The sequence below is a fragment of the Drosophila novamexicana genome, unplaced genomic scaffold (genome assembly GCF_003285875.2).
Source record: "Drosophila novamexicana strain 15010-1031.04,08,12 unplaced genomic scaffold, DnovRS2.1 tig00004555-arrow-pilon, whole genome shotgun sequence".
NCBI classification, from domain to species: domain Eukaryota; kingdom Metazoa; phylum Arthropoda; class Insecta; order Diptera; family Drosophilidae; genus Drosophila; species Drosophila novamexicana.
This window is the reverse complement of record NW_020825052.1, coordinates 4,385,467-4,398,403: the sequence shown is the minus strand read 5'-3', so window position 1 is coordinate 4,398,403 and position 12,937 is coordinate 4,385,467. Positions and strand designations below refer to the sequence as shown.

Below are 12,937 nucleotides of genomic sequence, written 5' to 3'. Positions count from 1 at the left end.
AAAGTAAAATCGCGTTTATATTTCAAAAAATTATTGAGTCATTAGAATGTCGCAAAATATTATAATTTGAGAGTCTTAAAGCAGCACAATAAAGTCGCAAAACAAGAATTTTTTGGCTGCCTAATTCGATTGTCATAAATTAAATTTTTCTTAGAATTCGAATAATGTTCGGATGAATTCCAGATAAGCGCACGTTTCCAACTATTTTAATGGGAATGGTGTACAAAAGTAACATTTCAAAATCTTTCAGCTCACGCACTTGGACCCCAGGCTATGACCCATAAAATTGTGTTCAACTTTATTGGCCAGAAACGAAACAGTACAAAGGGTTTCGCTGAGACGCAGTGCAGTGCGCGTGGTCAGTATAAACTGCATCAAATTAATGTAACCTTATTAAAAGTAATTGAGTTTTATGCATCTCAACAGCGTCTTCATCGACTGCAACAAGCAAAATGAAGTCAATGGGCCAATTAGCCAGCACGACAGCAAGATGGCTACAGACGTATAAAAAAATGTGCATATAAATTTATTGAACCAAAACTATATTTTTGCTGTAACTTAAGTATAGCTTTGATTTATGGCTACAAAATGCCAGAAAATTCCATTGGAGACAAAAACCAGTGAGCTAAAATTGAAAATGACAAATTGCATTAGGGCTCTAGTACAACAACACCACTAGCAAGGCAAGGATGACCGCAAAAGTGACAGCACGAAGAGTGCAAAAGTAAGCAACAATTTTTGGTCTGAGGGGCCATTTATGGGCATACATGAAGTCGACAAATGCAGCAACAAATGCAACTGTAACTGCAACACCAACGGCAAATGCAACAAAAATAATAACGAGGCCAGCAACAACAATGTTTCACATGGTCAAAATCCCATTCACAGCTAGAAGGATTTGTATGGCTGTGCTTGTGTGTAATCCTGACGCAAACACACATGCAAATAGGGATTGTGTCAGGGCTGGACAAACTTGGCGAGACGAAAATGAAAACAAATGGAAATAACAAACATATGAAACCCTAAACAAAACAACGACAACAATTTTAAAACGATTTTCTAATCAAAACACATTACTCTACATCACAGAGTCATCTTTTATATTGTTTTTACAATGAACATTGCACGTACAAATTTAATTATGCGCAAACCACGATGTTTCGGTTTTTCTTTCTTATACCCTGTAACCAATTAAAAAAAGTCGATTTGATCTACCTATGTCCAAGCTTCTGCCTGCCTTTGAAACTAGAGACCCAACTTAAGAATATACAATATAAAGAATCTTCCCAGGAAATCAATAAATAGATTTTCTATCGCCTCATTGTTTATAAAGCCCTTATGGCCTTATGCTTTAGTGTGAGCAACTTGGTTTTGGAACCTGATTCTCAACTATCTAAGTCGGCAATAATTATTCTTCTTCGTAACCAATAATTATTTTAACAAGTGAGCATACTCTAGTTTTGATTCTCCACTTAGGATATACTCTGCAACCCTCACACAATAAACAAAATTAATCGTTTAGTAATCCTGCAGACAGTCAAAAAGACGGACGGACATAAATTCGGCCCTCTATCCTGACTGAGCATATAAAAACCTTATGGGATTTGAGTGTCGCTCTCATTGCTTGTTTCACTCATTTGGGTACAGGGTATAAAAATGAAAATTTGCAGAATATATGGCACCCAAAATATTTGATAGGACAGGGTCTAGGGTAGGTGATGCATGCACGACCAACCACAAAAATTTCATTACATGTGTAAATTATTTACGAAACAATTTGGCCAAATATAAAAAAATTAAAACTTCCAGCGGGGTCTGCGAGCAAAGCTCTAACGGAAGCGAAAATAATTATACTTATTTTTCATGTATGTGGGTGAGTTAGTGGGCCAATGGGCCAAAAAGATGAAAGCTTTCAGCAATTTCAAATAAATACACATTTAGGGCTCCCCACAAATCATATAACTGAAGTTTAAAACAAAACTCATTTGTAAATTCAATTAATTAAAATTGTAAAGTAATATAATATTTCAAATTTATCACGCCCGAAGATGGCTCTACCAATTGCAATAAAATATTTTTCTTGCCTAAGCTAAAGCCTAAAGCGTCAGCCAAGGTATTAACATTTTTTGGCAATGTCCACGTTTTGTTTACCAAATTTTCAATGGCTGCATGGTATAAATATGTAAATCTCGTCAGACATGCCTTGAATCATTTAGATAAACTGCTTTGTGGATGCATCGAAATGTCTATTGCAGCGTTAAATGGTGTGGAGCACACAATGGTCGGACGCCCCGGGCATTTGCTTTGACAATTCACTGGATGTAAGCACAGACCCGCTGCCTGTCAAACATATACAAACATCTATAGAGACAGGCACAAATATGGTAATAATATACATACTGGCAGCTGTAGGACAAGCTACATTTGGCAGCCCGTCACACAGTACTTGCCAGGGAGCACTTCAATGCCATGTCAATAAATTATGTAGTGGATTTTCAGCGAGACACAAACATTAATACAAAACCTGTGCTTACAGACTTCTCGCACAAGTGTGTGTGTGTGTGTTGTTTTGCATGTGGCACATAAGTCGCCTGATTTATGTTCAATTTATGCGCATGGCTCAAAAGGGAATCAAAGTCGAACGCTTTGGTCTTGGCAGCAGTTCCAATAAATTTTAGATTGCGAGCGACAAATGCAAAGCAAAAAAAAAAATAAATAAATGTAAAAAATCAAATCATATTTTCACATTAAAAATACATATAACGATAATAAGCGCAACATCCTGGGCAAACCGGCACAATACCAGCCATAAAAGAAAATAAAAAACGCATCACTCCGCTGTCACAGTCATCCAATATACTCCGACCATTTGCAAGCCAGGCAGCAAAGTAAATTCCTCGCAAAATTGCCTTCTTTTTTATTGGTTGTGCCAAGCTCCTGAAAGGTGTACAAAGTGTAGTGTGCTTTTAGGCGGCCACGAGTTTCATCGCAAAAAATGCGACTCAAAGCAAATTACGCTGACAAATGAAAATGTCACAATGATGATAATTTATTTTGCCTTTGTCAATTGCCCCTCGCACCAGCTGGCAAACATTCCTCAGACATTCTAGCTTTCATCTGAAACTGCCAGACCGTACATATGCCAGCTGCTGACTACCAGCCGCTGCGATCTGAACCATAAGCTCTGTGCAATTAAAAGTAACGTTGGGCAATTCCCAAACCAGAAGGTATCCGTACATTGCTGTATCATATCTATTTCATTAAGTGTGGTGCAAAGATAGCTTGGAATGTTTTCATGGATGGTTTCTTATAAGTATGTGCGTCTGATCAAAGTTTGGAATTAAGAGCACTTTGACATTGTAAGACACTTTATATATAATTCATTTGATTCAGAGAATAATATAAGAAAATATATATCGAGAAATTTATAAACTTAGTTTTCAGAAACCTTTGTGAAACAAATAGGAAACTTAATGGTTAAAACCTCGTTTAAATGGACCAGTTAAGGACCGTGACTTAAGAAGCTAAATTTCTTTTAACACTAAGATAAAAAGATAATTTAAAAATATAATAAATGGTATACATGTAAATCTTTAGTAAATAAATAAAATAAAATATTTAGCACTGCGTTAGAGAAAGGATTCAGTTAAAGGATATGAAAGGAATATAGTTTCAATTAGTTAATATTGTTCACGAAATATCGACATATAGTCTCCAGCGCTATCAAACAAAAGGGTAATCTACTTTCGCAGTACTTTGTTGTACGGTTTTATTTCGTGTTTCCGTCTCTTTGTTCGTTGTGGCAAAAACTTTACGCTTCATATGCGCAGAGTGTTCCTGGCTGTTTCTTACGTTTTCCAGCCAATTCGCCATGACGCGTCTTGCGCTATTAAACTTTTTGACATAATATTGCCGTTATTTGCCTTGTGAAGCGGAGTTTGGCTCAGTACATTGCTGAATACAAATATATGTACTTACTTGTCATATAATAAACTTTTATGCTATGGGGTTTTGATGCCTTGCTGGTAGGACACACACACATGGCCCGGGCAGGAAACACCGGGGACAGCACTTTATGCGCATTCCACAGTGTCCTGGACTCCGGCCTCCTGCTGAGTCCAGCGAAAACTTTTCATTCTTTTCGGTTGCTTCTTTATTAGGCTGAAAAATGAAAATGCCTTCGCAACAGGACCTCTTCTCCTCATTCGGGTTGTCTATTATGTGCAGCCCGTTAAAATGTCTGTTTGCTAAATATTTGCATAAATCTTTTGGGCACGCGCAGCCTCTGTGTGAGTGTGTGTGAGTCCTTCCCACATTTTGTTTATGTTACCCATACGCAACGTGTATGTAATTTATTTTAACTTTTTAAGGCCCACGATCAGAATGTCAGCGGAATTTGCAAAAAAAGGAGTTGGCATGTTTGCTACATTTACCATTTTCATAATAACTAAAAACTTTATTTAAATATTTGCTGCTTTTATTTATAAACGTAGTTAATCCTAATGCTCGTTAACGCTCAGCTGGCGCTACTCACTTAAACATTAAAACAACTTTATAATCCATAATAATGTGTTCACATTTTGTTTGTAACAAAATATCATCAACACAATCTCATGTGACATTAATATATGCTTGTAGTGTTTGTTTTTATTGTTATTATTATGTCTGATTATAATACTCAATTTAACTTTTGTACATACACATACAAACTTTATATGTACTCTATACTCTTAACTGGATTTATTGTTTTGATTATTTTTGGTTTTTCGTTCTCTTTTTCTGTTCACGGTTTATAGCAACATGCATTTACTCATTAAACATTCATTTAACTGTCGCGACAAATTTCACTGGCGCGCATTTATAATTTTTAATTATTAATATTAATATTTATGACTGCAAATGGTTTTCTCTTTGGAAAATTACACACATACTTCTACCACACCTAGATAATACAGCAGCTTTAATTTAAACATAACATATATGCAATTGTTATTTACAATTTTGATCAGTTAAATGCCCTGCCATGCCCTGGCCTGCGAATGGTCATAACATTTAATAGTCGACTGGCCATTAAGGTGGACAGTCGCATGCATTTTTAAATGTGACACATTAAACGGCGCCAGGCGCAGAGGAAACGGCTTGGGGGAGGTGCGAAATGCCATCCTGGGAAAAGGAGTACATATGCAACCATGGGCCATCGACCCTGGCGGAAAACCGGGCGAATTGCTTTCAGACAACTGAAGTCTTGGGCGCTACACTTTAGTGGGTAGCTTAGCAAATATAAATGAAAAGTGACTTGCAGCTTTCTAGGGAAATACAACCGGACATGATGAAGTAGAAGTACCAAATAGAGTTCCAAACTCTTGAGCAACAGCAAGGATGGGGCTGGGCACATATGCTCAATACTTCATGGAATACTCAAAATGTGCGACACTTTGGAGGAAACAGACTAGCTCAGCATTTTATGCATTTTTGCGTAGATAGAAACGGCACCCCAACAGAAAGTATAAGAAATGGTGCTCAACTATGTACATACATAGTTAATACAATGCCTGTTTAATCGAAGAGACAGAAAATCGTACGACTCGAGATTGAAGCATTTGTAAATTTGTTAGTTTTAAATGTTGCCTGGTTTAGAAAACTTTGAAAACTCAAAGCTTGAATAGGAACATTATGAAAACATATGCATATGTTAATCATACCAAAATGCGTTGTCGAAGGTTACTGCCGCTGATTAAGTACTGGCAGTTATTTTAAATATTTACATTATTAGCTAGGCCTTACAAATATATACAGGTGATTATCATGAAAATTATTCCAATTTATGATGACAATAAACATCGCATGTAAAGCCCTCAAATCGAAACGATATATATAACAAACAAATGAATGAAATTTAAGTAGACTTTGAAATATTAAATTATTGCCACAGCTTCTACAACTGACAATACCTCTTTTTCTTTTTTTTTCGAATAATTATTTTTATCAATAGCAATACATATGATTTTTACATTCTTTACTAAATTTTTTGTTGTCCATTTTACTAATGTCTCTAGTGCTGGCATATAAGTTTAGATAATAGTACTATGTACATAGCTGCACCACCCCCCTGAGACCTAGTCCCAACCCATGTAAAGTACACACGCACTTACTTAAAACTTAGAGAGTATACCAAAAGCAATATCAGTAGCTGCACCAGTACCAGTCGCCGTAGTTGAAATTATCAAAGGCGGCTCATAATTAGCATTATTAGCATTTTTTTATTATATATTTTTTGTTCTTTAATTTTATTTTTGGTATAATGTGGCATGCTTCGGTGCTGCTGCCACTGCAACTGCCTCTGGTGCACCTACTGCTGCATTGCATCATTTGCGCGACAGCCAAGCTTCACATCTTGATAGCTCTCCAGCGGGCAGCCCACTTAGTTACATTTGCTGACTTGGCTGCCGCATTAGCGGTGGCATTTCTGTGGCGCTTCTAACTGTGCAGCTTTAATTTATCACCGCGCAGCTGTACTACTCCTATTGACAAGGTTGGACGAGGTTGACGTCGTCTGTTGGCCACCATGTTTGCGGTTACCGCAGATGCTGTTCCTGTTCGCCCGCGCCGTTTGACTTTTCTCCGGCCGTGCTATGTTTTCTGTCCCATCTCCAGCGGCTGCACCACCTCCCCTGCCTGTTCCCTGGAGCAGCAGTGTGCAGCAGGCTTCCAACAATACAAATGCCGCGACCATTGTGCTAATTACTTTGACGGCCTGCGTTGCCTGTTTCGTGTGGCAGGCCCAGGCCAGTGCGACTGCAGCTGGTGCCGCATTCGTTTGCATTGCTTCGGGTCGCTCGCCTGTGCAAAATGAGCAAACACAGAAGAAAAATTAATGCAGACATGGCATAAATGAGTTACAATTTGTTGGATCCTTTCACAAAACACACTCACCCGAACCCACACAAACACCGCACCAACCCCACCCAGGACTCACACAGACCAACAAACCGTCTCGAAATACTTATTCCTGTTGTGGTTAACTCACTAAATATTTTGTTCAAAAATGCATAAAGTTTGTCGGGCTAAGAAAAATTGTACAACAAAGCTAAGTGTGTACTCCATCCTTCCAAATGCATTATATATGACGAAAAGGTCAAGTATTTGCAAATACTTTCCGTGCAGTTATCAGACTTGAAAGCCCTTCAAGTGCATCTGTGTGTTCATTCATCCATTCAATTTTATTTCCTATTGATTTTTTAACCTTTGCCATCCACTTATTGGGCATTTAAACTCGCTTAATGCACTTGTCCCACATACAAATATGCATTACTACTCACCCGGATTGCATTTCTACTCACCCTGCAGCACGTGGACGCGTATGCTAGCAATTTCAGTATTTGATGGATAGCACGAGTATTTGCCGGAGTGCAATAAATCCGCATCGTAGATAAGCAAAATTGATTTGGTCTCCTCTGATTTAATGGTTTTAAATTTCAACCGCCCACCGGCAGTCTCCTCGCTGAGCACCTGTGTGTATAAAGGTGTGTATTAGAACATTTTCGCTAGAAATGTTGTTGCTTGAAAGGAAATTTGAAACAGGTGGCAGGAGGCGGCAGTCAAGCGGCAAGCAGGCAGCCAGCTAAATGCAGAAGCATGTTTTCTCATAATCATAAAAGCTAAAATTAAATGTGTTGCGTATACGCAGCGTAAACAAAAGCGCGAACACAAGTCGCGCCCAGCGCTCATAAAAGTTGAAACGTTTATCCAATGGCAATTGGCTGGGCCTTGAGCTTGAGTATTGGTATGAGTTTCAGTTTGAGTGGCTGGGGTTTTGAACTGTGGGCGTGGCAGCTCTGATTTTGTAGATTCTCTTTTTGCGAGGGCAAAACTCAAAAATTGCAAGATAATTTGATGCACACAAAAAAATTTTAATTTATCTTTTAAACTTGTTTCATTTATTTTATCGTTTACATAAATTGATTTGACTCTGGTCTGATACTCACCTTATCCTGATGATACCAGAAAATGTGTGTTGGTGGCTCCGGACTGAACTTAATGATACATGTAAGATTAATGGTGCTGCCTTTGTCCACATAGAGATCGGGTCCGCCGAGTATCGTTGCAGTGGGCACTGCAAAGTAAGTAGTTGAACAATTTCATCAGTTATTGCAAACAATGAGTACGAGAGTGAGTGAATAAGTGAATCAGCAAATTATTGTCAACATTTCTTAACCCACGTGACTGTTTCCAATCAGTAAGCTACCTAAATAACGTTGAACGAACGTGGAATTTGGAAGCATCTGTCCCAGGTTGACTCATTCTGGCCAAATCGATATCTCGGTGCGCAAGTTGGCAACTGGTCATATCGGACCTCATTCCATTGCTAAAAAAAACTCTATTTGTTGTCAGACGTAGCTATGCTCTTGCTTCCAGCTCGTACGCTTTGTTGGTGATGCCACTTATGCAACCTGGCATTGTTCTCGCTTATGTTGCAATCAGCACACACGAATATCTATGAGTGTGCGTACCGTACATTTGTGTATGTAACAAATCAATGACAATAAGAAACGTCAGCAAAATGCACTCACATGTGGACTACGAAATGAACAAGAAGTCACCAAGAAATAACCATGGTCCAGCTTGCGCAAGAGAAGAACAAGCCCTCATTGATAGACAAGCTGTCTAGTGAGCGAGTCAATAAGTGAAATAAGTTTCAAAGTTCCAGCTGGCAAAGTAAATTATGATCTTAAGCTATTTTGCGGTTTATTTGGAATATTGATTGAGTTTGATTTTGATACGGACATTTCTACCCTTTATTCACAAGAAATCAGATGATTTTTCATCGAAAGGCATCTGATTTCTAAGGCGTCACATATTGTTTGCTTTTCATCTGATCCAATCATCCGATCCAAAACTGCGATGTATAAACACTTGTGGCCGTTGTTTGGATCAGACGTTCTCAATATAAGCCACAGACGTTCGTTCATTAAATTCAGTAGGTCTGTGGTCATAGAATGGAGCGAATATGCATAGTTGTACTTTTAATTTTCGTTTGCTACTCCAAATGTCTGGCCATAGACTTTTGTAATATGACAGAGTGTAAAGGAGTGAGCCATTTGGGCTGCAACAATGATTTGGTAAGGCTTGAAATCAATAAGGCAATTATAATTCGACTCTCTTCTAGACCTTTCATAGTAGTTGCATGCATAATTGTATACTGCTCAATATGCAAATATATAAGGATTACCTGATCAAGTTACACAATAAATACCGTGAAGATGTGGCGTCCGGAGCTTTAATGGGTCTGGCTCGAGCTAGTCACATGCCGGAGTTGCTGTGGCATTCTAAGCTGGCTCTGATAGCCGAGTACCATGTGAAGCGTTGTCTACAGAGGCTTGAGAACTGCATGGCTGTTACTACGTTTCCCAATCCAGCTGTTAACTACGGTTCAAGTTGGTTAGATATTGCATCGCTTCCCAGCTATTCGCGTTCGACGAACTCTGAGAAACTAACTAGTCAAACCGAGCAGTGGATGCACCAGGTGTACAACCTTGCACAAGGGGATCTTGGCGGTGAAGTCTATGAGATTAAAAACATACTTAATGATAACAACAGCTACGTGGGCTGTGCCGCGGCTGAGGACTATGATAAGGTGGCCGATCGCTTTGTGCTAATATGTTACTATAACCATCCGCATGAGCAGAATCGTCCAATCTATAAGAGCGGAAAATTCGAGGTAAAACACTGTCCTCACGGGGTCAGTGATAGTTATCCACATCTGTGCAAAACGATTACCGACATAAACGACTAAAAGAGTACAACTTTCATTTCTAACAAGCCGCTCCACTCTTGATGGTTGCCTAATTAAATGTGACAGGTACTTGAGAAATAAAAAATATTTGTGGCAAAGTATTTTCATGAAAATTGTTGGGCCTCCAGAAAAAAATGTGTAAGCTGTGTGTGGATAGTAACAAGCTGCCAAAGTTAGTCCGAAGAAGTATTTTCCAAAGCAATTTGTTCGTTATGAGCCAGAAAAACGTTTCCCCAGCCAAAAGTGCTAGACTCAACTCTAGAGCAACTATCCTACTTCCGTCCAACTGGAGGACTTGGCTAAAAAGTGCACAAAACTGACGTGAAATACATATAAAATAAAAATATTTAAGGATAATATATGCACACGCTTGTCAGCTCTCAGCTCCCCCTTCGCACTTCTGTCTACAGCAAGTTTTAAATAACGCGTGGTCTGGTTGAACATAAACTTGTCAGGCAGTTGCACTTAGGAATTTTCACTGCTTATGTCATATTTCTTAACAAACCCGCAACTGTTTGAATGGGGCCAAACATGCCCGCAAATTCGTCATCGCTGGACTGATAAACTCGATCCGCGGCTATGTAGAAGGCATCGTCGTTGAAATATTGCTGCATCATGCTGCTCGTCTCCTCGTCGATAATATCTGATGCACACCACGGCAAGTGGAGAGACACACAACCAAAAATTTGTATGAAAATAAAAAACAAACAAGAAATGTAAATAAATAATCGAAAAATATTAATAAGGTGCATACAAATCATAATCATAATAAATGAATTCTTCAAAAAAATAAATAAATATGTAGTTTAATTAAATTAAATAATTACTCAAAAATCGTATTAAAAATAACCTAAGTTCGCTAAAAGCGCTAATTGTATATTATAAGTATTTAAATCTTAATCATATTCAAGGAATTCTATTTAATATTTTATAAATAATCATGCAGTATTGTTGCTTACTTAATTGTTTTGGGAAAAATAAACTATTTGATACCATTCATCCTCCTGAATGCAAGCACCGACTAAATTATAACCTTTATTTTTTTATGTGGCGCTGAATCAAAAGGGAGCATGAAGTGGGTAAGTATTATAAGATATATGAACTAAAAATAGCATTGTGAAGTTGGCTACAGGGTGTCTCCGAGCCGAACATGTGTTCCTAAAGCACTTTACCTGATGCAATCCATGTAAAAAATAAGCAATAATAAAAATAGTCTCAGGCAATTTACTTTATCCATCTGACTTTAACATTCAATAATAGAATTTTCACAGTGTTAACAACAGTAGTATTCGTTTTCTGTTTTCTTAACGTTTTTGCCGTAACAACAATTTTTCACAATTTATTTCGAAATTCAAGAAAAAATCAAACTCTTTATTCTCGCAGCTGTTTTATCTGCGCCTGGTGGTTATTTTTATACTCTATTTTGGTGCAATAACCGTCCAGCTGACCGCCCCTTCATATGGACGCTTTTGGGGCTAGATACTCCAAGTATCTAAAAAAAAATTAATAATTCCTTTGGTGTGTTGAGTACTACATGCTACTCTCCATCCTGCATATTTTTACTTAAGTTGGAATTTTTAAATCGCTGCTTTTGAGTTACATTTACATTATTGCACTACTAATGGAGAGTATTGCGCAGTCGGCTCCACCCGACTGGTACGGTATTACATGTTATATTGTTTTTGTGTATTTTTGTAGCGATATTGCCAAGTGTGCATAATTTACACTCTTGCAAATTGCATGAATATGCAAATAAGAAACATGTGAATACCCCTCGCATCGTAGTTTTTGTAACATGTCGAAATATTACGTATACGCTGGCAGCAGCAGAAGCAGAAGTTGAAATATGCAAAACCCAACGGCTAAAGCCTCGTCAGCTGCACGGCTATATAAATATTCGGTATATTTTATAAGGTATAGGTATGTGTGCACACCCTGACACAGTTTTTGATTTCAACTCACCCACAATGTTCAAGTTGACCGAATAGCTGCGCACCGGCTGCGTTGATATTTGGCATTCGTAGACACCAGCATCCCGCTGCTGGGCCCATTTGATTTGCAATGTCCATTCATCAATATCACGATGATACGAGGTCTGAAAACGCTGATCCGTTGTATAGGTATATGTGCCCACGGTGAGTATGTGCAGATCACGATGCCGTATCCAAGCGACCTGTGAATATGGAGAAGCAAATTTAATTTTATATTAGCATGCTTGTGAAAATGCAATTATCTATTGCACATTCTTAAGGCAAACCAAAATTATTGCCTCCTAGTCAACACAACCTGAACAATCAAACATTTTATGCTAACAGACAATAGCAGCCGATTGCAATGTTCTTTATTGTGTGGCTTACGAAATCACCAAGCATATAAACCCAATAATTCAATTAAATAAAACAATTAGGAATATAAAATTGATATGTGATATATCATATCATATGCATTAAGCGAGCGAGTGGACGAGGCATTTAAACTATGTGTATGTGATTTGAATAAATAACCTTGGGTTAAAATCATGTTTGATTCTGTTTCAATTTGCATTTAATTTTCATTTTATTACTTTAAAATTTTACGAAAAGCTTGTCATTTATTAAAAGTACGTCAAAAACAATTTGTCAGTGTATGTGCATAAGTCGATTTAAGACTGCTTTTCAGACTTATTAAAACTGATTATTTAATTTATTTAAAGAGGCAGGAAACCAAATTTGAATACATCAAAATGTGCCTTTTTTGTAATATTTGTGCGTCCTATGCTGATTTACATTTTGATTAAGCTAAGAAAAACTTGTGTCAATTTGCTGGCCTTTGCTTTGGTCAGCCTAAGTCCGAGTCTCAGGCTCATTGTCGGTCGCAGCCACAGGCCAAAAATGTATGCAGCTCACAATCTAAATATTAAATAACTAAAAATTAGTGTGCGCCACGCATGACAGCGCCGGAAAATGATACTTCCGTGCTCTCAACCTCGACATTCCTTTTCCGCATTGGCCACTACATTTTGTAAATTTTTTATGTTCCATTTATTTTTTTGTGTGCTGCCACTGTTTTGGCAAGTTTTTGGGCGCCTTTTTATGCGGTGGCCAATTGCTACAGTAACAAATACACACACATGCACACATTGGTAGACACAGAAACAGACAGGCA

The 12,937-nt window shown here is 38.0% G+C and overlaps 2 protein-coding genes across 2 annotated transcripts in view; one reads left to right on the top strand and one right to left on the bottom strand.

Annotated features, from left to right (window-relative positions):
- Positions 1 to 4,485: 4,485 nt before the first annotated feature.
- LOC115770254 (zwei Ig domain protein zig-8) overlaps positions 4,486 to 12,937 on the bottom strand; it is a 39,653-nt gene continuing 31,201 nt past the window's right edge. Inside the window, exons 4-7 of the mRNA XM_030715469.1 lie at positions 11,756 to 11,966; positions 7,986 to 8,113; positions 7,341 to 7,509; positions 4,486 to 6,840 (exon numbers count right to left, since the gene is read on the bottom strand). Coding sequence (XP_030571329.1) covers positions 6,500 to 6,840; positions 7,341 to 7,509; positions 7,986 to 8,113; positions 11,756 to 11,966 — 849 coding nt within the window. The 3' untranslated portion in view covers positions 4,486 to 6,499. The remainder of the gene's footprint in view (positions 6,841 to 7,340; positions 7,510 to 7,985; positions 8,114 to 11,755; positions 11,967 to 12,937) is intronic.
- LOC115770256 (allergen Tab y 5.0101) lies at positions 8,997 to 10,130 on the top strand. Its single transcript, XM_030715471.1, has 2 exons — positions 8,997 to 9,119; positions 9,167 to 10,130. Exons 1-2 carry the CDS (start codon positions 8,997 to 8,999, stop codon positions 9,791 to 9,793), a joined length of 750 nt encoding a protein of 249 aa, XP_030571331.1. The 3' UTR covers positions 9,794 to 10,130.